Below are 27,884 nucleotides of genomic sequence, written 5' to 3' on the forward strand. Positions count from 1 at the left end.
AGAGCTGACTGATGGCTTTCAAAGAAGGCTACCAAATGACAGCCTGATGCGGGAAGGGCTGGGCATCCAACACTGGTCTTTTCAAACATTCTTCTTCGCAGAGTCACAAATCACGCTAAGTACTTTTATTTTATTATTGTTTTTTCAATTTTGAAGTTCAATTTTTATTTTATGGAGTCAGTTTGATGCAGACCCTTAAAAGCAGGGAAGGAGCTACACACAGGCTTCCTCACTTTCATGCACTGGTGCCTAGAAGCTGCCACTTCTCAGGCCGAGGGCAGCAATCCACAACCCACAGCCTACACTGGAGAAAAGAACAGTCCTGCTCTTTGAGCACCCCTGCCCCAGGTGGGACTTCGCGAGATTACTGGACACAGCATGGCCTGGAAAGCAGGCCATTGGCTCCATGGGAGTCTAACGCAGGGAGCACGTGGATGGGGCCAGACGTGCCTCGGAGATCTCTGTTGAAGTCATGAAGCCTCCGGATCTCTCCTTCCAGTTTGTTTCTCATGGCCTTGTCCAGTGATTCCCGCTTGGTAGTGGACTTGACCAGGCTCTCATAGGCTTCTGAAATTCTCTGAAGTTCTTTTTCAAACTGCAAGAAAGAAGCAGCATGAAGGTGGGATTCCTGGCACGCACACTGGGGCCTCCGTTAGACTGATTCTTGGACACGCCGGCCGTGAAGGCGGGGTCTTCCTTCCACATCTCCGGCGGCACCATCTACAGATGGTGCCATCGATTCCCCACCCTCTCTGGCCTGGAAGGGCCACACCAGAACCTGGAAACGACTGGTTCTCAAGTCTGGCTGGACTGCCCGATGCCACCTGGCAGAACCCACATTTCCAGACTCCACGTCTGGAGCTCTTCCAGACACCCTCCTACCCAACCCCCAAGGAACATAAAATCCACACAAGGAGAGGCATCGTTAGGCATTTTTACCCCTCCGCCTAGGAGCGTGTCTACATAAGGACACAGGACTCGTATCTAATTATAGGCAAATGCCCCACAGGAAACCTCTTCATGTGAAGGAACTGAACGATACAGGGTGAAGATGATTCTCTCTTCCCTTCACCAAGTCAAGGGCTGTGCCTTTTGTTGCTGGCATATTTACATCTGTACCAAGTCGCTGTAACTGTCCTAACAGGAGTCCCCTACAGCCGTACGTTTTTGGAAGTAGATCCCAACAGCTCCCATTTTACCATTCCATAGCATAAATGCAGGAGAGAGGAACGTGGAACCTTGAGGAACTGCTGCTCAGAGTTAGGACCGCAGGCCAAGCGGGGAGGGTTGAAGCAGTAGCGCCCCTCACTGGGCAGCAAGAGGCCTGCACCGTGTTTTGGGTAGGTCCACAGGAGCGCTCTGTCATCAGGAGCCAGGCACCCTCGCTGCCTGTACCCCAACCACTCAGATCAGAAAGTCCCCGCTGAGACCTTTGTAAGTAATACACATCCTTAGAGAGCAGGTATCGACCGTGCATTTTCTGTGTGTCTGGGTGCCAAGGACAAAGAACGAGGTAAAGATAATTTCTGGTCTCAGGGCGCTCATGGTCTAGCCTTGGCCTCTCCCCAGACACATGCGCTTCTCCAAGGCAGCAAGGTAAGGGGTGTGGTGGTTCTGGATGCTCTCACAGCCTAAACAAAGTCACTTGGCAGGGGTAAGAACAGGCTTCTTTCAGAAAGATTTCAGAGAGAATGCTACTTCCAATAACACTCGAAGGATGAACAGGACTTTGACAAGCAGAAACGACCAAAGGGCTTCGCATTCTATTCAGAAGATGGTGCGGGAGCCACGGCACAGGGCCAAGAAAGGAAAGCGCGTGTTTCTAACATGACAGGAAGTCCAGGGATGAGAGGAAGACTGAAGGGCAGGAGTTACACCCAAAGGGAGGACTTGCACCGTTGGGGGTGGGGGGCGTCAAGAGCTCGCAGCAGGTGCAATGGAGGAGCTGGTGAGTAAGACAGAAAGCCGGGGGTGTCACACACTGAAGGAGGGAGAATGTGGTCAGTGTCCCAGAGGTTACAACGGAGCCGGGAAGACACGACTGGGAAGAGGTCCGTGAAGAGGCTGGACAGTGTGGGGGCTTCTGGAAAGTGGCAGCCCCCCAGGGCGAAGCAGAACACCAAGGCGCCCCTCGGTACCCGGTTATTTTCCCAAAGGGCTCCTAACACCAGAGCTGATCCTTTCCTGGTCCCCTCATCTCAACAGGCCTTTCTGTTTCTTCCAGCAAGATCGTGAATTGTTGGTACTGTGGAGAGAGAACAGCACATCCTAACTCCTGTTCACAGCCCTCCTGTAAATGATGTTCCTTCCTTTTAATTTTGTTTTCAAGAGATGGCTTCAGAACATACTGCCTAGAGATGGCTAATTTCCTCTATATAGGTGGCCATTGTTTTCAGGCAGATGGGGATGCCTTGGGGACAGTCCCCTTCCGGGCCAGAGGGCATCACCTAGTCCTCAGAAGCAGAGACGCTGAGGCGTCCCCCAGGCAACCGGTGCTGCTGGCTCAAGCCCAGGATAACCCGGAGCCTGCCTCCAGGACGTGGAGCATGGAAACTTTCCGCTGATTTCACAGTACTCTCATCTGGCTGGAATTCTGCCCTGCGTATGTACTTTATGTCTCTGATCTGTCAGCTTCTTGAATACAGAAACAGCCCTTATGGTCCTGCCCCTAACACAAATGCAGGCTGATGAATAACTCCTCAAACAGGTAACTCCTCAAGCCAGACTCAGGCACTGTCAACTGCTCCCGATCGTGGCTTCTCTCCTGCACGGGAAGAGCGTCCCTTGGCACACTTTATACAATGAGACTGCAGGATCCCTGGGTCAGCACGGTTAACTATCTTAAATCCTAAAACAGTCAGGAACTGCGATGTGGTTACATGCTGGGAGCTACCCAGTGAGAAAGGGCAAAGGTCTCAGTCCAGGACAAGGTACTTCCTGTGGGAAATGGCAGCTTCCCGTCGTCATGATGGAGACGTTCGTCCCCTTCAGTGTGTTAGGGAGGACAGCGCTGTGACGAAATGGAGCGAGTCCAAGGGATGCAGACTTTGATTCAACAGAAGGGAGAATTTCCAAACTATGTTTCCTAGAAATAGTCCCAGTAGGAGGGAGCTTCTCTCCTCTGGAAGCATTCAAGTGAAAAATGAATGATCCCCTTTCAGGGACATGAAGCGAGGATCCCTAGGGGTGAGAACTTGCCCTAGAATCATTTTCAGAATTTTCGGTCTCACTTCAGTCTACGACTCAACTGCACACTCCTTCATAACGGGAACCACCTATCCTCTACGTCCAGAACACCGAAGCTTCCCCTGACATTTGCTAAAGGCAAGGGGCAGGCTGGACAGGTTGGCTTTGATATGAAAACACCCGGGCCAGTTCAGAGTCCCAGGAGGATCCCATGGAGACATCCCCGGGTTTGCCTCCACGGCACCTGCCTCCCCTTCAGGCCGGTGTCAGGAAGCTCTCCAGCCAAGCTGCACAGCCCCTGGAATCTCACAGAGAAGCACTCCCTGTCCCAGAAAAGAACCAGAAGCAGAGAGAGAGAAAACCTCAGCTACTCCAAGCTTAAGATACTGGTGTCTTCCCTGAGCCCCTTCACGTGCACAGCCCAGAGATCCATAGGACAAGACTGGCCTGCGGTCTCAGTCGCAGAGGGCCCAATCAGAGCCACCACTGTTTGCTGACCAAAGAGCAGTGTCTCCACAGGAAATATCTGGCTCTTTCCCTTCACATGGCCACCTGGGCCCTGACGGCTTCTGAGGCTGAACCCCTCAAAGGCCCGTGGTCCAGTCCCACCGCAAACTCTGTCCATTAATTAGGTTTCAGGGAAACCGGAAGGAAAGAGAAGCAAAATGCATGGCCGAAAGGAAAAACGATAAACAACTACTCTCTCAGGGGTCCTCAGCCGTCGGTCCCACACTAACAGTGATAATCACCGCCTCGTGCCTCTCTGGAAACAGGGTCTTCCAGACAGGCTGCGCTCTGGCAGGCTCCGCATGTAGCCGTTCCTTCCCGCTATGCTCCTGGCACAGGATACGTAGGCTAGGGCCTGTCGTTAAAAATTCATCTATTTCTGGTTTTGCCCTCACAGTGAATCTCTGCAAGGGCATCAACACTGTAAGGATCCCAGATTGGATGTCACTGCTGGCACAGGGCGGCCCGTCCTTGGGAGCCGCCTGTGTCTCCACCAAACCCAGGGTCATCCTCACCGAGAAGTGAGGTCATCCCCTCACCCAACAGTCCTCTCCCCAGACCTGCTGACAGATGGCTGAGCAGGGCAGCCCATGCATAGGGAGGACCTGGGACAAGGCCCACCTCGGGGACACAAGCTGCGGAAGGTTATGTCACAGCCTTCAGGCAGCCCTTGTGTCTCTTGGTACTGGTTGCGGACAACAGCTCGGGACAAGGGATGAACACAGCAGGCTCCATTAAAAGCTGTGTGTTCAGACTGACAATTCCAGTCTGACATGTGACTGACTCATGACGTGGAGTAACCATAGAACCATTTGTAATATTCAAGGGACTGAAGGAGTTTTGAATTCCAGAAGGGAAACCGCTTTTGATTTTTCCTTTTGACCCCAAAGATTAAGAATCATCACCTGTGCGGGGAAGCTGAGCCCCTGGGAGATTGATTTGGTTTTTCAAAACAGAAACGTGCACCGAAATCAAGACAGTGATGCTCATGACGGGTCAGTAAAAAGTATATGTTAATCATTAAAAAAAAAAAAAAAAAAACAAGAATAACAAGACCTCCCAATTTCTGCATCGTCCACTATTCAAAGACATCCATGTGGGAAGACCCAGGACCAAACTGCCCACAGGTGGGTCTGCCTAACTCCTGGACCTCTCCGCCACAAGGCTTCATTAGGGAGAAGAAAGAATGACTTACTTCCCAGGAGGGGCTAGGGAGCTCCTTCCCAAAGTGCAGACCGCGCCTAGAAGGAATCTGCCCCAGTAGGTGTCTGAGGCAAGCTTGGGTCTGAGCAGGGACTTACAGCCAAGGCCACAAGACAGCGTGCTTGTTTCCCGGCTTCTGGGGTCTGACCAGGGTGGGGGTAGGGTTGCAAACTTCAGGCAGCCCATTTCTCTCTGGCTCTCATTCTTTCCCCTCCAGGAAAGGCATCCAGAGGTCTCTGAGCCAAGTCTGGTCTTGACTCCAGGGAGCTCCAGACCCTTTGGGCGGAAGCTCTGCACGAACGTGCTGGGGCAGATTCTGCCTGAAAACATTGGCACCATCAAGCCCACTGCTCCCAGTGGGTCTGTCAGGAAAGAAGAGGCACCCCCGCTTCAGAAACGCTGACCAGCGAGAAGACCAGCTGAGAGAGGAACGCTACGCGGGCCAGCCAGCCAGGAGCACTAACCACCACACGGGACCAAATGGCAACGCTCCTGTAGTCAGGCGGGGTTTCTATTCTGACCTTTCCTCTTCACGAAAGCCCCTCTGTCCAGGACAGAGACAGGAACTTAGACCCTAGAAGGTCACTCCAGAAAGGAAACTCTGGGACTCTGTGGCCCTCTCGCTCTGCCACATCCTAATGCCTGTGCCCCTCACCTCTTCCGTGCAACTGGAAGCCTCCCAGGTCCTGACACGTGGGACATCATGAGATCACTGCCTACAGCAGTTCATCCTGCTAGAAGTTCTCCCACTGACTGTGGCAGTCGGCGTAAAGCCCCACACCCCGATAGTCCTGCAGTAAGGACACAGACTGGACTCGCATGGCACCTCCCTGCCGGACAAGTGCTCGACAGAAGGAGGGACAGCAGGCCATCACGCGGACTCCACCCACAGCCTTGAGGCCACAGTGCTTTCTGCAGAGCCCAGCTGATGAACCCCAAGTGGCAATCCCATGGTTCTTGAGAACCCTGTCTCTCTCAGCCCATTCCTCTCTGTTCCCCTTGGTACTCCCTCTTCCACACTGTCCACCCAGGGGAATACGACTGAACTTTTGATTCTCAGGTCCAGGGCCACCCCACCCCCACCCCGTACCTGACATTCTACTGCAGGGATGAGCTCAGAGGACGCTCCCTCTTTTGGACTGGAAGCTTCTCCAAGGCAGGCACTGTGTCCTATTCATTCGTCTCCCTAAAGCTTTGCACGGCGCTCGGCCTAAAAAGGGGTCACTGCTGGCCCCTGGTCTGAGCGTCCACCCGATGAGCGGTAAAAAATTCTGACGCTCCCAGAGACCCTGCTTCTCCCTCGTCTTCCTTCGGGAAGTCACGTACCTTGTGGAGCTTGTCGGCATTGTCATAGTAACCCTGAAGCTCCTGGTGAAGCACCCGGTTCTCCTCAGTGAGTATCTCCACCATCTGCTGGGCTCGCTCCACGATGGCGAAGGCATCAGGCCCGAGCTGCTGGCTGGGTGAGGCGGCTGGCGGGGGCTGCGGGCCTGCCAGGGTCATGGGGAGCGGCAGCGGCAAGGACACGGAGTGCAGTGGCCCGCTGACCGGGGGGTTCTGGGAGGACACTGGGCTGTGCTGCTGCACCGTTGACGGGAAAGGGAGCTGGCAGGGGCGGCTGCAAGGGAAGTGGAGACCAGGCATCAGACCCCAGGAACGCAGTGGGAGGAGAAAGTCCCCAGCGAGACCCCAGGCCATCGGCGTACATCCCTGTGATGGCACAAGGACGGCAGGACCAGGCCCTCACCCACTGATAGGTAATGTGTTCTCCCTCTGGATCAGCACTGCTCGGGCGGCAGGGGCTACCAGGGCCCTGCTCTCATGAAGCTTCTGTTCTCAGAGATGGAAGCAGACGAGCCATCCAAACCAGGTCATGGTGTGTGTGGAGGGAAGGAGGGGGCAGTGAATGGCTAGTTCATTCTGGAGGGCAGGGAAGGGGACATGGGTGCCTGAGCTGAAGTCTGAAAGACACACAAGAAGGAGCCCATGGCTGGGGGAAGAGGGTAAAGGAGGAGGCAGGAGAACATTCCAGGTAGGAGAACTGGCTAGTGTATGGGGCCTACATTAGGACTTAGCACAGGCAGACCCATGGATATGAAGCATGGCCAGCGAAAAGCGGGACAAGGTAGGAGCAGAGAGAGCAAGAGGAAAGGGCCTTTGTAAGCCAAGGCCAACCCTGCCCTCAGAGTGCAGTCCAAGCCCATGGAGGAGCTGCCCCATGGGGTGGCGTAAAGATGAGATGCACAGGGGCAAGAACGGATGTAGGGCGCCCCACAGGGGGGCTGCGTGTGGTCTCGGTGAGAACCGATGGGAGTCTCATGAGGCCGTAGCAGAAGGGCAGTTAGGGATGGATTTGGGAGACATCGGTTAGACCATGCACAGTGAGAGAAAAGGGGAAGAAAATTTAAAAATCACTCCTAGACTTGGGGCATCGCACAAATGGACAGGGGTACCATCCAATGAAATGCGCAAGTCTTCAGGAAGAGACAAGTCTTTTGTTCTAATCTGCCGGGATGAGGAGTTCTGCGGATCTTAGCCACATTATGAAGTCGGGCACTAGCTCCTCTATCTGCAACCATGAGCTCCCATCTCACAATCCCCGCCTCACTATTCCGTTACCTGTTCCATAAGAATCACCGTATTTTCTCTCCGCCTTCGCTAAGGGCTCCTACCAACAACTCCTGCAGGGATTAGCAGCGCAGACGCTCTTGCTGGCTGGTTCTCTAACCACAGCTGCCTCTCCTCTGCAGGCTCGGGACTTGTTGACCTCCCTAACCTTTTAGGTCTCAGTCTGGGAACTAGAGCTCAAAGAATTATCAGCACCCCTAAGTCACCCATGTTCTGTATCACAGGGTGACCTCTGTGACGTACTTCCAATCCCTGATGCTCACTTGTGTGTCTCCTCCCATCACCCGTAGCCAGCTGTAGTCAAAGCTCTCAGAGCTCCCCCCACTTTGCCCAGGAGGCCGTCTGGCCTTCTCTTTTCCTTTTAAATATATTTGCTGGGGGGCGCCTGGGTGGCTCAGTGGGTTAAAGCCTCTGCCTTCGGCTCGGGTCATGATCTCGGTGTCCTGGGACTGAGCCCTGCATCAGGCTCTCAGCTCAGCAGGGAGCCTGCTTCCCCGCCCCCCTCTCTCTGCCTACTTTTGATCTCTGTCAAATATATATATATATATATATATATATATCTGTCAAATATATATATATATATATATATATATATATATATATATATATTTGCTGGAATGCTTTTGGACAATGTCAGCCTCTGTATTGCTCATTTTGTAATAAGCATCTCTCGTAGCCAGGACTCCTGGCAGCCACGGGATGCTGTCCATGGGGAGAGCTAAACTACTCTTCCTCCCTCCCTCTCCATACCTGTTACGTAACGACAGGCCCATCTCTTTAGAAATAAAACGTTTTTGCATTTTGATGAATTTGTACCCCTTCCATGCTGAAACGTATGAGTATGTGTGGTCCCGTTTGTATGAGATCTAACTCCATGGCAAGCGTGAAATGTCCCTGAGCGCCATTCTGAAGGCCTGGTGTTCACCGCAGATTACAAGAATGGCTATCAGGTACGGGCCAAAAAACCCCATATCTGTTACGGAATAAGTGCATTCCTACAGGCTGGCTAAATCCTAGAGGGTATTTTTCATAGAAAGAGGTTGCCTTGGCAAGAGGCAAAAAAACGTTACACGGCCTCCATTCAAAGATGCCTGTTCTCAGCCCCAAGTACTCCCTTCACATTTTGTCCAAGGCAAGGAACAGATGTGGCATGTCTCCTTGGGGCCAAGGTGGGCACAGATGAGCCTGCGTGTCTACTGTCTGAAGCTTGGGGGCTCCCTTTGGCCTAGGCAACTATGGGCCATGGCATCTATCTTTTCACATTTATTAAACTCAGGGATTTGGGACTCACTCATGGTCAGGGTGGGCTTATCTTCTCATCTTTTTCCAATCTAGGACAAAAAGTAAGTGTTTCCTGAATGCCAACCTAAGTCATCCATGATCGCGACTAGTCACTTGCATGGCAAAGCCAGAAAAGGGTGTTTGCCAAGGTTAGGCAACAGAAAAGAACTCACTTTTTCAAAATGGGAACTTTTCTACTAAAGGGAACACTGGCCTTGTAAATAATTCAATTACATATTCAATAAACAGACCATCACCATGGACGATGGGCAGGGAGGACAGCAAACTTCCATTCCTTGGTTCCACCACTCTGCCAGCAGGTTGGTGAGATCAAAGATCTGGACCAGGCAGATTTGGGCTTAGTGGAAATGAAGGGAAAGAGTGTAACAGAACCAGACAATTCCTCACGAGATCATACCAGAAACCACCTATCCTCAGCTTCCAAAGATAATGCTGTTGATCGGCCACATCCCAAGCAATGAGAACACAAAGAAAAGGGGAAAAGACAGGATGGGAACCAGTACGCATTGAGAAACACCTGCGAGTAGAATTCGATGCTGTAATTATCTACTTGTTCCTGACTTCCTTCTGTGAAGTCACAGAGCGAGCTTATTTGCCACCATGTGCCTTGACTTCCTGGGACTGTGTACTATCTAGCTCAACGCTAAAAGACTTGAGAGCTTAATAATATATATAAAGGCCGGCACAAAGTAAGCACTGGACAAGTGTGAGCTATAATCACCATTACTGTTACCATCTGAATCCCACAGCCCCTAATAAAAAGCCTTGCACCGAGCATGGCACGCATAAGTCCAATAAATTTTCTCTGTTACAGCTAACAATTACTGAGCACTGTTTGCATTCAGCATCTCATTTTAACCTTTATAATTGCCTTCTAAAATAGGTCTCGTTATCAGCCTTAAGATGAGAAGAAGCACAGGATAGTAACTTACGAACTAGAACAGAGAGAACAGGAACATAAAGGAGAGCCATGCCCAGGCTTTCTGATTCGAGAGTCCACGCAGTTCACTCTTCCTCTGTCCTGCTGAGAGCAGGGAGGAAGGCAGCCACCTTTTGGTCCTTCACTCCTGAGGTCCTGGGGCCCACTGTGAGCAACTACACCCACACTGAGCCTCAGAACGTTGCAGAAAGTGACCTTTTCCCAAGTGCCAACCAACTGACCAGTAACTGACCAGTTGCTTAAATATGTCTGAGCAAAGCCAAGTCCACAGTGATGTATTAAAAATACAGCATTTAAAGAGTCACATTTATGAGACAAAATGGGGATCATGGAGGAAATTCTTGCAGACTGGCCCTCCATCGTCAGTGACTCGGGCCATATGCACATAGCCCGATCCCAGAATTGGCAGCCACTTTTTTTTTTTTTTTAAGATTTTATTTATTTATTTGACAGAGAGAGAGATCACAAGTAGGCAGAGAGGCAAGCAGAGAGAGAGGAGGAAGCAGGCTCCCTGCGGAGCAGAGAGCCCGATGTGGGGCTCGATCCCAGGACCCTGAGATCATGACCTGAGCTGAAGGCAGTGGCTTAATCCACTGAGCCACCCAGGCGCCCCGGCAGCCACTTCTTTCCTCCAAACTGACAACCTGCTAAAATCATGATCCTCACCACCTGCCACCACGAGCCTATATCAAGTCTTTTGTTCTCCTGAATTTTCATTTTAAAGGTAATATTATTTAATTTTTCACGCATGTGTCTTTTCTCCCAAATTTTTAGCATGCATGTTTTTTGAGGGTAGAAGATGATGGCTTAAACTAGGTTGGTACCCAATACACATGTGTCAGCTGATTTGGCCCCTAAGCCCAGGAGCAATTTGGAAGACAACATATGCTTGATGTGTTTTCAAATAAAGGCTAAACCCTCAACATTGTATTGAAGAAGAGAGCTCTGGTGTTTAGATTGGTTCTGGATAATCGGTTCTAGGTAGAATCTCAAATCATGATGTTGCCAATATAATAACATAGCTCCATGTCACTGCCCTTTTTTTCCTTCTTAAAGATTTGAGAGAGAGAGAGAGTTCGTGTACAGATGAGCACGAGCAGGGGGAGGGGCAGAGGGAGAAACAGACCACTTGCTGAGCGTGGAGCCCAATGTGGGGCTCATCCCAGGACTCTGAGATTGTGACCTCAGCCAGATTCCAATCAGAGGCTTAACCACTTAACCGACTGAGCACCATCACTGTCCTTCTTATGTATTTGAGGTCACAAAATGCAGCTCAAAATGGGAGTGACAATGTTATTTGGATTGGGGAAACAGGGTCATTGGTCCATTTGCTCCTCTGTGCATATCGCAGGCCTTCATACCCAAGCTCGTTCATAAACTCCCATATTTACGTGACACCTGGATGTATTATGTCACGTTAGCACGTCACACTGCTGTACTGATTTCTCAGAAACTTGGGCATTCACTGCTCTCACGCCATACACTATCTTATTTTTAAAGTGCGCAAACTTCAGGATTCACAGAGCTGAGATCTCACTACAAAACAAAAAAAAAAAAGAGGGGGGGAGCCTTTCAACTGGGGAGGATCTAGAACCCATCATACTCCCACCACACGGGGACTACCTCCCATTTTAGTACAGGAGAGCCCTATTCCTCAGTACAGGGTCTCTTTTCTCTGATTCTGCTTCTTTCTAACCATGGACCCATGGGTGAGTTTTTAACTTCTTCACCTTTAAACAAGATGATCATACCTACCTCACAGGGTTGTTACGAGAATTAAATGAGACAAGGAATATAAAGCACGCCACACTGTGTGTATCCTGAGGGAAGCACTAAAACCTTTTAGTCTCTGTCGTTACCACACACTGATCACTGGTGTTCAGAGAAAGGCAAGAAGAACCACCTGAGTGTCCCTTCCTCTTCAAACCCCATGTGATGAGGATCGCAGTCCCTAATGCTCAACCTCAGTAAGGGATCAAAGCTTATTCCAGCGCCACAGAACCTTGGGCTTCTGAAGAACTTTTCCGTAGCACAGCAGAGAACAAGAGCCTGTCTCAAGGCAATGTCTGGACGTGTCAGGGCACTCGCTCTCAGAGTCTTACCTCCTCTGGGAGTTGTGTGGTCCCAAAGAGTAGCCACGAGCTACATGAGCTCCCAAACACCTGAAATGGGCAGGAAGTGTTGAAGACAGACATCAAAATCAGAAGAGTCAGGGCCAAAATGTAAACTGTCTCATTAATAGCTTTCAACGCTGATTACCTGTTGAAATGATCATGGTTTTAGTTAACTAAAACGTGTTTTTATTTATTTTTTCAAAAGATTATTTATTTGAGAGAGAGCACGAGCTGGGGTGGGCCGAGGGAGCGGGAGAAGCAGGCTCCCCGCTGAGCAGGGAGCCCACTGCAGGGCTGGATCCCAGGACCCTGAGATCATGACCTGAGAGGAAGGCAGAGGCTTAACCCACTGAGTCACCCAGGAGCCCCTAAAACGTTTTTTTAAAAATATGTTTTTAACAGGTTAACTTAACTATGTTTTAAAATTAATTTCACTTGTTTTCTTTTAACTTTTAAAAAATGTGGCTGCCAAAACATTTTTGAATAGACATGTGTGGCTTATAACTATACTTTTATTGGACAGCACTGCTGTAGACCGTACTGAATGTACACCAAAAGGCCTCATTTTGGGAGATAATTCCAGAATTCAGTGACCATCAGAGCAATTCATGCAAAGAGACCAGCAGTCAGACCCCTCCCTGCTCTCCCCATATTCCCAGGCGTCAAGGGTGATCAAGTTATGTTCAATATATGAAACTCAATGTTCACCTGAAATTAGGCCATCATGCTAACATTTAATAAATTTGGCTCATGTGATTAACAAAAATTTAAAAATTTTTAAAAATTTAATTTAATTTAATTTAAATTTTTAAAAAATTTAATTTAATTTAAAAATTAAAAACTTTTCAACCGTGGCAGGAAAATAAACATCAATGGATAAACAGGCAGAGGATGCGATCAAGGAATTCAAAAGAAAAAAATGCAGACAGCTAAAGACATATTCCAAAACAAACTTATTAATAGAGACATAAAATCAAAACAACTGTTTTCAGGCCTGACATTAACAATTCAGTACAGCAAGTTTCCATTGAGTCCCTAAGTAAGGACTTTTTTCAAATCATATCTAGACATATTAGGATTTCACCTAGTACATGTGAAACACAATACACAGAAAAATGACTAGAGAGAATTATAATAAGTCAGAGTGGCTCGGGGCACCTGGGTGGCTCAGTGGGTTAAAGCCTCTGTCTTCAGTTCAGGTCATGATCCCGGGGTCCTGGGATCAAGCCCCGTATTGGGCTCTCTGCTCCGGAGGGAGCCTGCTTCCTCCTCTCTCTCTCTGCCTGCCTCTCTGCCTAGTTGTAATTTCTCTCTGTCAAATAAATAAAATATTAAAAAAAAAAAAAAGAAGAAGTCAGAGTGGCTCATGCTACGTGATGGGATTATGGATTTTTCTTCCTTGTCCTGTTTTTCTTTATAAAATTTCTACAATGGACACATTAGCTACTTTTTTAAAATTCATTATCTAAGATTACTTAGATATATGTATGCTGTAGAAAAATTAGAAACTGAAGATAAGCCAAAAAATCTGCATCATTATTGTGATAATCAGAGAAAATAAACAAAATGAGATAAAAGAATTTAAAAACAAGATGAAATCATAAAGCGCTTCTTGGCCTGTGGTGAAGAGGTTCAAGAGTTAACACCTGTCCTTCAGCAAAAATATCTCCTGTTTACGCAGAGTTTTCCCACTTAGAGTACTCTCTTCTGATTTTCTGACCCTCGGGGCAACACAGCCAAAGCTTACTGAACTCTGGTTATCTCTGGATAGTGGGACTGCAGATAATTTCTACTTTCCTTCTTTCTCTTTTGGGGGGGAAAAATGGGTTTTAGAAAAAAAATGAGCTGTAACAGTTTGCAGATAAGGAAACCGACGCTCAGAGAACTGATGCAACTTACTACAAAATGGAAGAGCCAAAACTCAAAACCCCTCAAATCTTCATGCAAACCCAAATTCTCCCCGCCGGCCCCCATTGATTGTGCAGACACCAGTAAGACTCGTAAATGCCCAAATTAAGACTCAAGTCTTGTGTAAACTAAGATCAGATTTATTTCTATGCAGGATGGACAGAGGCAATCCTCTTGTTTGAAGAAGTCACTGGTCTCACGCATTATAGCCAGAACTGTGTTAGGTTTCCTAAGAAAGTAACCTGAACATGACCCTAGCCTTTGAAATTCCCATACTGCAGAGCTTTTTCTCAGAATAAACAGCATGTTTCTTGGCTCATCCAGCCATAATCCAGCTTAAAAGCTGTAGAAACTCCTGAGTTCTAATGCTGGTATTCAAAACACATGTCTAGCTGGTGGAATTTAAATAAGTCTCTGTGGCCTCATTTCTGTTAAGGGCAACACACAGTTTTTAATCCAACAACCTTGGACCTGGTTTACCTTTTGTCCTACATAGCAATTCATGTTCATAACTCTATAAACTGCAAATTACCGCTCTGAATATACACTTACTCTGAAAATTCTCCTCCCTCCTCCAGACATTTCCAACCAGAAGCAAGATGGGATCACCAAACATTCTTTCTTATAACACAGCACATTCCAAACCCCTTGCCCACCAAGTGAGCCCTGCTCTTGGGCACCTATCTCTGTCCTTGTTCATGGTTTAAACTGCACTCTGCTTGCACAGTTGGATCAACATGAGTTTCTTGGGGAGAGGTGTTCTCTCTTTCATTTGTCACATGCACTCCTTGGCTGTGTCCCCTCTTGGTGCCTCCCTCCTTACTGTACCCTCAATTTGGCATGTTCCCAGAGGATGTCATCTATCCTAAATAAAACTAGCCCTGGAGGTTTCTCTGGGGGAAAATGCACAGTGCACTTTTAAAGGAAAATATGAGCGACTTAGGACATTAGTTACACCACACTTTCTCTCTCTGGATGCAGGAAACTGTCAGCTGGTACCCTTTTGGGAAGGAGGGTGGTGGAGATGGCTGGCCCGGCGGGGGGTTGGGGGTGGGGGAGAACCAAGCAAGCTTCTCCTTGCAAGGAGGTCCGCAGCACCTCCTGCTTGACATCATCTGTAAGATGCTTTTATCAGCCTGGACAAAAAGCTGGGTCAAAAACACCATCATTCGTGCCTTTATACGGTATCTATTTACATACTAAAAATCCAATTAAAACATTCATAGATGGAAAAAATATTAATCAACAGTTACCTCTGCTCCTGGAAAGCTGGTAAAACTATCTTCCTATGCTTATGTCTGGGCCTCAGTGCTTTCCATGAACATCATGGATCCCCCCTACCATCCAGTAGGGACAGTGACAGTACCCACCCCTCAGAAATGCAGTGACAACAGAGGAAGGTCACCCACACAGAGTGCCCGGCCGCAGGCAGGCACTGAAGCTTTAGTCCTGTTCCACTGCCCCCTGCTAAGGGTACAGATGGAGTTCTAGACACACTGCAAGGTTAGGGCCAGTGTTAGAGAACACAGGTTTTAGTGTGTTCTGAATCAATTATAATATATAGATCATACAAACAGAAGATACAAACAGCTAATTTGCAAGGTTAAATTAACCGTTAAATTAACCCCCCAAATAACCCAGCTAATAATTGCAAAGTAGAATTAAGAATTAACATTATCTACCCATTAAGTGAGCGAAGGTTTTGTAATGACAATGACTAATGTTGGTCAAAGGGCAGTGACACACACACTGTAATAATTTTTACCAAGTTATCTGGTATCACGAGTCATTAAATGTTTTTTACAGTTTACCCAATAATTTCAACTCTAAATAATGATTCCTAAAGAAGTGAAACAAAAGTTCAGAGACCCCCACCAGAGAACAGATCCCGCTGGATTTCTACTGGGGCAAGGACAGATAGGGCAGCCAGCCACAACCTGAGTGAGAAGGGGACCTGGGACTCCACACACGCTCGAAATAGACATTCAGTTGGTCCTTCTGTTTTTAGCTCCACCTTCACACCAGTTTTCAGAAACACTACCAAGTCTTAAATATTTGGGGTCTTCTCTCAGGCTCTCCCATTATACACTCAGAAAGCCACCCTCCTAGGGGCAGAGGCTAGGGGATAGGACCAGGTGTCAGGAGTCAGGGCACAGAAAACTTGATATGCATGATTGTGTCCACTATATTATTTGTAGAAACGAAGATGTAAATTATATACATTATAAAATATCACCCAGCAATAAAAAGATGGTGAGAAAACAAGTACGTGGTATTGTAGAAAGAACTGATACAACATGACTTGAAACAAGCTAAGACACTATCGTAGAAAGAATGTGATACAACAGTACCGACAATAGCACAAACAAGCCAAGATACTACACTGAATATAATCTATGAGGATAACACATGAAAAAATGAATGTGTAGAGGAAAATGTTAACAGTCGTTGTAGTAAGAAAGTAGGCTACTTTAAGTGATTTTTTTGGTCTTTTCAGTTTCCACTTTCGGAAATATGGACAGACTTCTTTGGAAAGCAAACATGCACTTGACTAATGTCCTCCCAACTGCTCTGACAGCAATCAGCTCATCTTGCCGGCATTCACTTCCACTCACGGTACAGTCCATAAGCCAAGTCACTGCTTCTAGAATGCTCTTTCCACAAAGTGAGTATGAATTATCACCCAAATGCTGGCTTTTTTGTTGTTGTTGTTGTTTTTAAAGCACAATTCTGGATAGAACAACCCATTCGATTCTCACCTTGTCCTCCTTTATCCATTACCACTTTCAGGTTAAAGAAAAAGGACGATGGAGCAGGAATAAAACCAGAGCCTTCCTCCTCGGCCGCTCCTGTTCCCTGGAGGTCCCCACCAGCCACCTCAGCAGGGCCTTAGTCTCCCATCTCTGCCAGCCCTCACTACCTCACCCATGACAGGGGCCAACCTGGAGCAAGTCAACGAGGCTCTAACTGATAGCTTCTCCCAGGGTTTCCCACCAAGAGACTAAAGTGCTTTACAACAGACCACCACACATCTCCACCTTTAGCAGGTCAGGGAGGGTAAATGTATAAGCTATGGTGGGTCAGTAATGAAGGCAAGAACTCCCAAGTTCTTCCTCCTTCTGTCATAAGTTCTATGCTCTGTCTCACTTGCCTTTTGGACCTTTCCATTGGCAGACAAACAGCTGTGAAGTCTGAACAATGTAAAGGGCCAGGAGATGGGACTCCATGACCTTACTCAGTGAGGGCACCTTCCTTGGTGGCCAGGAGTCTGTGATGTACGGACCCCACAGCCTGCAGCTTTCAAAACCACTGCCATCAATGACGAACAGATAACTCTTTCGGCACAAGGGAACATAACCACGAAACTCCAATCTCCTGGGTCGAAGGAAACTTGAAGATCACACACTGCTGAGTCTCAGATTCCACCCTGGGAGTTCAGACCACGCAGGATGTATCTGTGGCAGGACTGGTGTACATGTGCCTTTGTTGACGCTGTCGGCCGCTGGAGCCACGCTGGTGAGCCATGGCCAGGCTCACAAAGGGGCCTTTCAGCTCTGGGGCCGAGCCTCCGTGGCCTGTCTGCTACCTCTCTGGGGCCATTTTGATGTGCTGTGTCAGTCCGGCCACCCAGCCTAGCAATTAGCTCAAATCCCTCACACATTTCTTCTTCTTTTTGACGTCATAACTTTGAGACAAATGACACTTTCCACAAGTAACTGGGTGGATCTCCTATTGCTGCTTCTCTTCGCCCCTTACCCTGTCTCCTGCCTCCTCTCTCACCTACGGCCAGATGACAAAAAAACAAAATGACCCACGATATGCATTGCTGTAAAGCCAAAGAGAATAGGAAGGCTTCCTTCGGGGATGTCCCCATCTTCCAGCAAGCTCTAAAGGCTGAGTCAAATGTTCAGGAAAAAATGTGAAACATCACAAACTGCTATGATCCTGGGATAAACATCCTTGACGACTATAAACAAGTCTCTTGAATCAATGTGGCACATATGCCAGAGATCTGAAGACTTTTCCTCCCCACTCTTCAAACCTGACAATTTTAAAGTTCAAATGTCTCCTGTGGCTTGAGGAACTACAATAAAACACAAGAGCCCCGCAGGTCCCATCTTGGATTCCTCAGTCAGACTATGATGCCTTTGGGGAGAATGAGGTCCACAATCTGGTAGAGTTCTCCGAGGTGCTACCCTGCTTCCAAGCTGGCATTCCCAGCCTAACATGCAGGGAAACGTGTCAGCAGCTGGGAAGCAGAGGGCAGGCGAGCCAGCTCTCTCCCTCTGCCAAGGCCCACTCACTGCCTTTCAGAAGACGTACAGCCAAGATGTGCTCTGCACACAGCTGCTGGGGTCACCCAGGGAAAACTAAACTCACCTGATTGGAAACAGACAGATAAAGCCCTCTGTGAGAATGACGACATAGCCAAGAATAGGCAGTGGTCACTTGCCTCCCCTTCTCCTGCTCCACGCTCTCTCCAAGAAGCCTGGCAGCATTGAAATGCTGGTAACTCCCAAATTTGTACCTTCAGACCCAATTTCTCTCTTGAGAGTTTGATTTCCAACTAGCCTATTGTTTTTCAGCTTCTGGGTCTAATCAGTCATTAAGTTCTGTCCGTGCGACTTCTCTGCCTCTCACAGCACATAACGCTCCCCTGTACCTCCGGCCTCCAACGTAGGCCGTGCTCACCAGTTCTTAGCTGGACTACTGAAATTGTCCCTGGAGGTCCTCATGGCCTCTGGTCCTGCTCCTCTGATCCATCCTCGACCACCACTGAAGTCAGCCTCATAAACACACACAGAGTCTCTCCCTGGAAACACTGGCTTTCCCAACTGCTTATGGCTGAATTCCAAACGCCATAGACTCCCAGAGACCTTGACGGCTGGTCTCGGCTCCGTGTTCTAACACATCTCTGCCACTGCTGGCCCTCCCTAGCCCACCCGTGGTACCTGGGTGCGTTCCAGACCAAACCAGCCCATTCCCCCTGCACAGTGCATTCCACTGCCCCATCTCCTCACATGCTTTCCGCACAGCCCTACTGGTCCTATGAGACCCTGCTTGGATGTCACTTCCTCTGGGGGGGCTCTCCCCAGTGCCTCCGGTTGTGAGTCATACAATCTCTCTGGTTCTAAGCACTCCATGTACTGCCTTCAAACAGCCCCTACAGAGCAGTGATGGGCTCAGGGGCTGGTCCCACCAGGACAGCGAGATGAGGTCCTTAGGGCAAGAGCCCTTCTTTATCTCAAGCCAGGTACAAGGCCGCACAGAGGAGACACCTTGTAAGTGTTGCTGAATCCAGCCATCAATAGGAAGAAGGATTAGAATTAGGGCAATGGAGGGAACAGCTGCTGACGGTCAGGCCACTGGAATCTCGTTCCAGCGGCCCAGAGCGGTGAACCGCGGAAATGCAGGCATCTCTCCAGGCTTTAGTGTCTCATCTGATCAAACAGAGGTGAAACTCTAAGATCTCTACGGCCCCCTTAGCTCTGCTGTTCTAGCATTCAGACTATGTTTTCCTTTCAAATCTACAATGAAGAATGGCTCCATATAACCCCATGGTAATAATAAGCTCCAGGAGTCTGGATGCTGTCCATAGAGCCAGGCAGGAAAATTGCCGCTTTGCCTGGCCACTAGGCAGAGCTCCCAAGGATGGCCAGCGACCGAGGCTCCTCCCCTCAACTCATAAATCCCCGATCACCTTCTGCTACATTTGGAGACAATCCTCCATTGATCTCTGTTCTGTTTCACTCTATGTATTCTGGCCCAGAAGTGCCTTATTAAGTATCACGCACAGGGAAAAAAAAAAACAAACCCCATGGCTTAAACCCAAACCGCCTTGAAAATTAACAAGTGTGGAGAACATGATTTCGAAATTTCAAAAAACCAGGTTAAACCCATGGGCCCGAGAGAGAATCACCTGGTCACCCCATACTCTGGGGGCGGCTGGTACCGCAGGACGGCCACTTCCGTTCTCGCGGGTTGAGGAGTGGGGTACGGCTTGACCATCTCGTGCAGCATCGCTGGGTGCTGGTCGCTGTAGAAGAGTCCGTGCTCCTGGCTCTTGCTGACAGAGGACACCATCTGCTTGGTCTTGTAGGGGTACTCGGGCGGAGGACCCCGGGGGTCCAGCACTTTCCCCGCAGGCTGGGCGGGGGAGGGTCCCCCTCCTGCCTTGAACCCCTTTCCGTTCCCGGAGCCAGGGAGGTGTTGCTTAGCACCGTTCCTCTCCAATGACAGCTGCATGATCCTCTCACTGAGAGAGCGCACATGGCCCTGCTTGAGTTCTTTCAGCGCCTCGTCCTTGTGCGCCTGTCCGCTGTTGGCTCGGCTCACCGTGGGCCTGCCCTCGGTCCGGGCCTTCTGACCGCCGGCCCCGGCCATGTAGTAACCGTGCCCGACAGTCCCCTGCGGTGGCGGCGGCGGTGGCTGCTGCCCCCGAAAGAACTGGGACTGCGCCTTGGCCTCTTCGTACGTGGGCAGCTCCTCGTTGTTCTGCTGAGGCTGCGGGGGCCGCACCTGCTTCTCCATCACCGTGTTGTCCACCTGGTGTTCTTGACCCTGCGGCTCCTGGCGCGCCGACTGGTAGACCATTGGTGGGTCTTCTGGAGGGAGGTTTTCCGTGGAAGAAAAGCTGTTCGTGGGGTGGGCGGGTCCTGCGCTCCCTGTGGCCTGGTGCTGGATGGCCAGCAAGTTCATGTTCTCGGTCGGGGTGCCATACCGCAGTTGTTCCTGGATCAGCCGCTGTAACACTGTCCCAGCGGCCGCATCCTCGGAACCTCTCATCTCCACCTCTGACGTCCGCAGGAGGCTTGGGGGCTGCAAGTGACACAGGGGTTCCTCAACTAGAAGGCAAACAGAGGGAAAAGGGTGTCAGGATGTGCCATGGGGACACGGGTCTGGATCTACGCGCTGAGTAATTAACATGGTAGGTACTGTAGCCTTTATTCTTATTTTATCATTTTATATACTTATTTACCTATTTATTTATTTTTACAGATTATTTATTTATTTGAGAGAAATAGTGCATGGGGGGAGGAACAGAGGGACAGAGGCTCAGAAGGGAGCCTGATGTGGGGTTCAAACACAGGACCCTGAGATCATGACCTCAGCTGAAGGCATCCAGGCCACCCAGGTGCCCGCTACAGTAGCCTTTAAAGACAACATTTCAAATACACTGCCACCTCCGTTTACCCTGAATTTCTCAGGGAAGTGTTGCTCCCATTCACAGCGAGTCTACTACTCTCCATTCCCTCCTCTCCTGCTTCCTCCTGGACCTTACTCTGTCCTTCACCCCCTCCCTTTCCTTTAAACTCCCTGCTGGCTCCTTTCCTTCCTCATATAAACATGCCAAATCTTTGCCATCTTAAAAAAAAAAAATGGAAGCAAAAAAACCAAGATCAAACAAAAAGGAATCCCCTTTTCTTGGCCCTAGCCACATACCTCTAACTGCCTTTGTGCATCTGTACTCCTGTTCTCTTCTGATTGTCCTCGGTAAGCAGTCTACACTCCCTGTCTCCACTTTCCAAATGCCCCATTTGCCGCTCTCCCTACAGTTCTGATTACCAACCAAGCCTAACAAGAATACTCCATCTCCCGTATTACGCGCCTCACCTGTCTGACGCATTTCAGACTTGGCATGGTGATCGTCTACTTCCTGAAGTGCTTCCTGAAGCATCCAGGTCTCCCACCTCCAACCCCTGCTCTGGTTCCAGTTCCTGCCTCTCTGGGCACTTCTTCTCTGGCCCCCTCTTCTCCACCTGCCTCTCAAATTCTGGTTATTTCCCACAGCTCTGCCCTGAAAGCTCTCCCACCCTCACTCAAGTCACACCGGCCACCAGTCTTTGACAACTGACTCATGGCCCACATCTACCGCCCCCAGCAGGCGGCCTGTTGGCTCTCCACACTCAACATGTCTTCCCCGCCTCCAGCACTTACTCACCCACTAGACCCCATATCCCTCCCTCATCTACTCCTTGCCAAGCCAGAAACCTGGGCGTTTTCCAAAGTTCCTTCTCCTCCCTTACCTCTAGCATCCAGTATTAGCCTGCCAACTCTACCTCTTAAACACCTCTCCTAACCTTTTTCATTCCCCTCCAGCCCCCAAGTGTATTATGGGTAACCACAATGTAACTGTAAGAGCCATTTTAAAAGTGCACATGATGCACCAGGTATTGTGCTAAATTCTCTCCATATGTTATTTCCTTTATCCCTCAGATAATTGTACAAGGCACATATGATCATATGAGACAGATAATTTCCCCTATCTCACAGATGAGGAGAGAGGCTCAGAGAAGGCGAATGACAGGGGTCAAAGAGGTAGGAAGAGCCAGAGTCGGGATCTGATTCATTCTACAAAAAAAGCTGTGTTTATTCCACAACATTGCAAAGTCCATGGTGTCTCATACCCAGACAATTCCAGCAGCCTCTTATCTATTTTTCTGACACTCGGTCCCACCTCCAAACCCACCCCGGAGACCTCAACCTATCTTCCACGTTACCCTGAAAGACTGTTCAACTAGGAAAACCTAACTATATCACTCCTCTACACAAAATTCCTCAGTAGTGAATTACAAGATGAAACTGACATCCTACCCTAGGCTGCAGCAGGTACGGGGAAACCAGCAACAGTTCAGGCCACCATCACTACCTCCCCTCCGGGTCACGCCTCGATGCGTGAGTCCAGCAGCACCTAAGACCGCATAGCTCCCAGACATGGAAGTTCTCTCCCACCCCTAGGCTTTCACTCACGTTTCTTCCCTCTGCCAAGAGGGATGCACCTCACCAGGTCTTCTTGGGAAATTCCTAGACATGTGAGGGCTCATAGCTACTCTGGAGTATAACCTGTCCCACTGCAGCCAAGCAGCCTTGATCCCTCCTCCTAAGCTCCTTCTCCATTTGTACAGATCACCACTAGAACTGTTATCACAGTAGATAGCAGTGATTATTTACCCAAGACTCTCAGCTTCTTAAAGGCAAGGATAACGCCAACTCATCCCGGTCTCGCTAGTGCACAGAGCCCAGTGTCTGCATGTAATGGGGGATCAAACATTTAAGAATTCCTACGTGAGTGCCATGAAATATGAAATCTGTCCATTTCACAATACTAGTAAATAGTGTATTGAGGAAATTACACAGCAGTAGGATAGTAAAAATTCTAGCACTTACTACAGGTGTGACCTTGAGCAAATCACTTACTATCTCTGAGCTCAGTCTCCTCATGGGTAAAGGGAGGGAACTGAACTAGATATCGCCAAGCAGCCTCACTTCTACAATTCCAGACAATGATGGCTCTGTTTCTATACATACACAGAATAGCTTGTCTCCCCCCAGACCATCTTTCTTCCCCAAGGTTGACTTTTTGTTTGTTTGTTTATGTTTTCTGTAAGTGGCAGCCTCATCCTGTAAGCCATCCAGACAGAAATTTCGGACGTACTTTTGGCCCTTTGTCTCTTTTTCTCTCTACATTTGATCAAGTGCCAAACTAGTTTTTCTTGATCCAGTAAAATGAGAAAAAGTAAAGGTGGATCAGGGAGATTCAAATTAAAACCACATTGAGATACCACCTGACACCAGTTAGAATGGCCAAAATTAGCAAGACAGGAAACAATATGTGCTGGAGAAGATGTGGAGAAAGGGGAACCCTCTTACACTGTTGGTGGGAATGCAAGTTAGTGCAGCCACTTTGGAGAACAGTGTGGAGATTCCTGAAGAAATTAAAAATAGAGCTTCCCTATGACCCTGCAATGGCACTGCTGGGTATTTACCCCAAAGATACAGATGTAGTGAAAAGAAGGGCCATCTGTACCCCCATGTTTATTGCAGCAATGGCTACGGTCGCCAAACTCTGGAAAGAACCAAGATGCCCTTCAACGGATGAATGGACAAGGAAGATGTGGTCCATATACACAATGGAGTATTATGCCTCCCTCAGAAAGGATGAATACCCAACTTTTGTAGCAACATGGACGGGACTGGAAGAAATTATGCTGAGCGAAATAAGTCAAGCAGAGAGAGTCAAGTATCATATGGTCTCACTTATTTGTGGAGCATAACAAAGAACACAGTGGACATGGGGAGATGGAGAGGAGAGGGAGTTGAGGGAAACTGGAAGGGGAGATGAACCATGAGAGACTATGGACTCTGAAAAACAACCAGAGGGTTTTGAAGGGGCGGGGAGGTGGGAGGTTGAGGAACAAGGTGGTGGGTAATAGGGAGGGCACGTACTGCATGGAGCACTGGGTGTGATGCCAAAACAATGAACACTGTTATGCTGTAAATAAACAAATAATAAAAAAAAAAAAAGTAAAGGTGGTAGGATATGCTTACAAGATATATAAATATATGTATATTGCCCATATACACGTGTGTACCCACAGACGCTTGTCTTTTTTTAGGCAAGGGCTATGAAAGGTCACATCCCTCTTACTCTTTTTGGTATTAAAATATGACAAAAGGCGACACTAGATGACATTTTTAGTGTCTTAGCCATAGTAAAAGACTGCAACCCTAATTTCCATGCCCTCAGCCACTTCCCAGGTGCCTGCTCTCCCTACCACTTGCCTTAGAGGTCTCAAATGGCCTCCTCACATTTCTTGCCTCTGGCCTCTTCTTCCAATCCACACTGCATTTATGATCTATCCTCTTCTACCAGAATTCAAGAACCAGATGGCAGAGTCTTATCTGCTGTCTTCACTTGCTATCTCTCCAGTGCCTAGAACACAACCCTGATACACAGAAGGCATTCAGAAAATAACTGTCCTACAAATTCAAGAACTTTACAGACTAGGTCCTGAAGCTCCTGATCAGGACTCCGATCACACCGGTCTGCCTCTCCCCTCCCCCACACCCTCCAAATCACACCGCCAAGACCTCAGGCAAGTTATTTGGCTTCTCTGAACCTCTCTCCTCTGGAAAATGGGCAGACTTCACATCTGCTCCATAAGACTGCATGTGCAGTAAACTCAAACTTATTCCCTACTTTCCAAGAAAGTATACTGTAACTAAGATATAAGCCCGAAACTCAGCAACAAAAAATTTCAAACACGAAAAACAGGTTATTGGAAGTCCATGTAAGATGAATTGCCAAAGAACTATAGCAAGCGACGATGAACCCAAGGAAAGAGAGATCAGTGTGGGCTTTCGTGGGCCACACGCTCACTGTGCAAATCCTCCCCACCAACCAGTTACATATCCAGGCCTTCAAACAGGTGCTGGGGGTAGAAGGTAAAGAGAACACAGTCCCTGCCCTCAGGATAACTGTCACGAAAGGCTTGTGGCACAAGCGAATTCACATAAAAATAAACATTGTAAACAACTTGAGTAAAAATTCAAATAAAAAGACAAATGTATTTCCAAAAGATAATAATTTGTGGGAGGGGGGTTCTCCTCAAGCATGAAAACTACTGAATTTCCTTTTCATAAGCACATTTGCCAAGAACCAGGAGATCCCTCCCTACAGTGCTTTTTGTTTTTGTTTTTAAGATTTTGTTTATTTGACAGAGAGCAGGAGAGAGTGAGAGAGCACACAAGCAGGGGGAAGAGCAGAGGGAGAGGGAGAAGCAGACTCACCATGGAGCAGGGAGCCCGATGTGGGGTTCGATCCCAGGAGCCTAGGATCATGACCTGAGTTGAGGGCAGATACCCAACCGACTGAGCCCCCCCAGGCATCCCTCCTTCAATGGTTTTAAAGATTCCCTTCTAGTTTTACCAATTTCAAATGCCTTCAAAAATAGGCAAGATGTTTTCACAGAGGAATCAGTTCCCTGCCTACTACAGCTTTGAATTTCTTCCGAACTTCTCAATTATTTGCAGAAAGAGATAAAAGTGAAAGCAGAGAAGGAGGATAAAGTTCTGGAAAAAAATACTACAAAAATGTATATAGGAATTAGAGAAAAATTAGGGAATAAATGGCATGACTCTCAAGTTCCTACATAAGAACTCTGTCTGTTGAGAGTCACATATTATTATAAAACAGTCTACTGACACCACAGCACAAACATTAAGAATAAGACACTCACTAATAAAGAGACAATCAATAATACAACTGGCCAGTTTGCAAAACAAGGACAGAAAAAAAAATTACACAAAAGGCTAAAAACCAGAAACATACGATCATCCTGTTTTTCCAACCCAAATGCCAGTAAAAGGACTTACCAACTTTTTCCCTGATGCTACTACCGTTTGCATCCACCGTCAAAGCAGATGGTTCACGCCTCCCAGAATAGAGCTGGAAGTCGGGGAAAAAGTAGTTGGGGTCTTCCAGAATCGGGGCAGGACTACCGGGACTGTAACAAATAGGAGGGGGACCTGGGGAAGAAGCAAAGTGCCTATTAGTGCCAATGAAGTCCTCCTCTCCCTCCTTCCTGTGTGACTCACGAGAGCCCACGAGGCATTCTCCCACACTCAACTCGGAGCTGTCTTTTTGATTCAGAAAATTCCAAAGTTAACATTCAGAATTATCAGAAGTCCAACCACCCACCAAAATGACCCGTGAGGTCAAAATAACAACCTACAAGACACACTGAGTGAAGTCATGATGATTTCACACGACCCAGTTCCATGCACCAACAGAAATCACGCCCTCTGCAGAACTGGACAAATCGCAAAGTTCGGGATGGTCAAGGTGGAGGCCAGAAAGGACAGGGGTGGGGAGGCCAGAAAAGGAGAATAAAATGAGAAGAGCAGCTGTGTCACCGAAGACATAAGACACCAAGAGGGGCTGGCCGTGTCGCCAGACCACGTGTGAGCAAGAGCCTGTCCCAGCCCAGGACAGAGCGAGCAGCCCCACTCAAGGATTCTGGAACCCAGGCAGCAGTGTGAACCAGGGTCATGGGTTCCGGCTCTCTGCCGAGCGCTGGCCTCTTGGCTCCAGTTTATCGCGTTACACACAAACCGAAGTGGGCTTCCGGTTCCAATTAAACGTGACACAGTAGCCAACCCTACAGGCACTAAACATGAGATCCCTCTACAAGAACACTAATACGCACACGGAACATCGTGGGAAAGCTGGGCAGCATGGGCCCGGGCTCTCTGCCCTCTCTGCATGGACTTCTCTGCTTCCTTTACTCCAGCAGAAGAATCATGCTTTTGGGGAGTGTGTGTGTGTGTGGTGTGTGTGTGTGTGTGTGTGTGTGTTTTAAATTAAAATCCTTGGCCAAATGATAATTCCATTAAAACAAAAATGTTTCTCAGCTCTAAAATTTTATGACCACAAGCAGGGGAGGGGGGAAGGGGGGAAGAAGCAGACTCCCTGCTGAGCAGGGAGCCCAAGGACAACACAGGGCTCCAACCCAGGACCTTGGGATCATGACCTGAGCCGAAGGCAGACACTGAAGCAACTGAGCCACTCGGGTGCCCCAAATGTTTCTCAGCTTTAACATCAAACTGATCTCAAAGTAATTTGAAATGCCTGCGAGGTTTTTTTATCTGCTCCTTTCCCACAAGGCCCAAGCTAGCAGTACCTACTTATTCTGAGGTCACAGATGGGGGTTTACTCATCAGCCTCCTTAGTGTCTTCACTTCAAAACACAAAGTAATATTTGCATGCTTGCTCATACCTATCACAGACACGTGTGGACTACAGAGAAAAAACCAGAATATTTATCTTATAAAATTAAACTGAATAATGTAGTAGTGACTCTCATTTTAAAGATGAACATAAACCAAATCTGAATGACACATTATCTGGGGACCAGCCTAAACCTGCAGCTCCAATGCCTATGACAGTATCTGTCAGGGTCTCTTTTTGGCCCACCTGCAAGGACTATCCTGGAAGAAACTCATTCCCTTCTGGGCCTCACCTTCTATATCTAAAAATCTAAAAGTCTCAGGCTAAAATTAGGAATCACAGATGGCCTGGGTTCTAAAGAAAATCCTGACCTGGCTTCTATGTCAGCATGTGGAAATGTTGTGGGAAATTAGAGAAGTGCAAGATGCAACGTTGGCGGCACATCACAGTCACCAGAGAACTTTTAAAATCCTAATACCTGGAGTGCCCAGGTGGCTCAGTCAGCTAAGCATCTGCCTTTGGCTTGGTTCATGATCCCAGGGCCCTGGGATCTATCCCCACGCTGGGCTCCCTGCTCAGTGGAGAG

The 27,884-nt window shown here is 48.4% G+C and overlaps 1 protein-coding gene across 4 annotated transcripts in view; it reads right to left on the bottom strand.

The window, feature by feature from the left end:
* The window catches only part of AMOTL1 (angiomotin like 1), a 126,728-nt gene that overhangs the window by 50,153 nt on the left and 48,691 nt on the right, over positions 1 to 27,884 (bottom strand). For 2 of the 4 annotated variants that reach the window (XM_046015713.1, XM_046015715.1), the window contains exons 2-6: positions 25,945 to 26,097; positions 19,709 to 20,633; positions 11,869 to 11,928; positions 6,223 to 6,514; positions 451 to 595 (exon numbers count right to left, since the gene is read on the bottom strand). In XM_046015713.1, coding sequence (XP_045871669.1) covers positions 451 to 595; positions 6,223 to 6,514; positions 11,869 to 11,928; positions 19,709 to 20,633; positions 25,945 to 26,097 — 1,575 coding nt within the window. The remainder of the gene's footprint in view (positions 1 to 450; positions 596 to 6,222; positions 6,515 to 11,868; positions 11,929 to 19,708; positions 20,634 to 25,944; positions 26,098 to 27,884) is intronic. The other 2 variants (XM_046015716.1, XM_046015717.1) reach the window with 2 other exon arrangements.

This window comes from Meles meles, chromosome 8 (genome assembly GCF_922984935.1).
Source record: "Meles meles chromosome 8, mMelMel3.1 paternal haplotype, whole genome shotgun sequence".
Lineage (NCBI taxonomy): Eukaryota > Metazoa > Chordata > Mammalia > Carnivora > Mustelidae > Meles > Meles meles.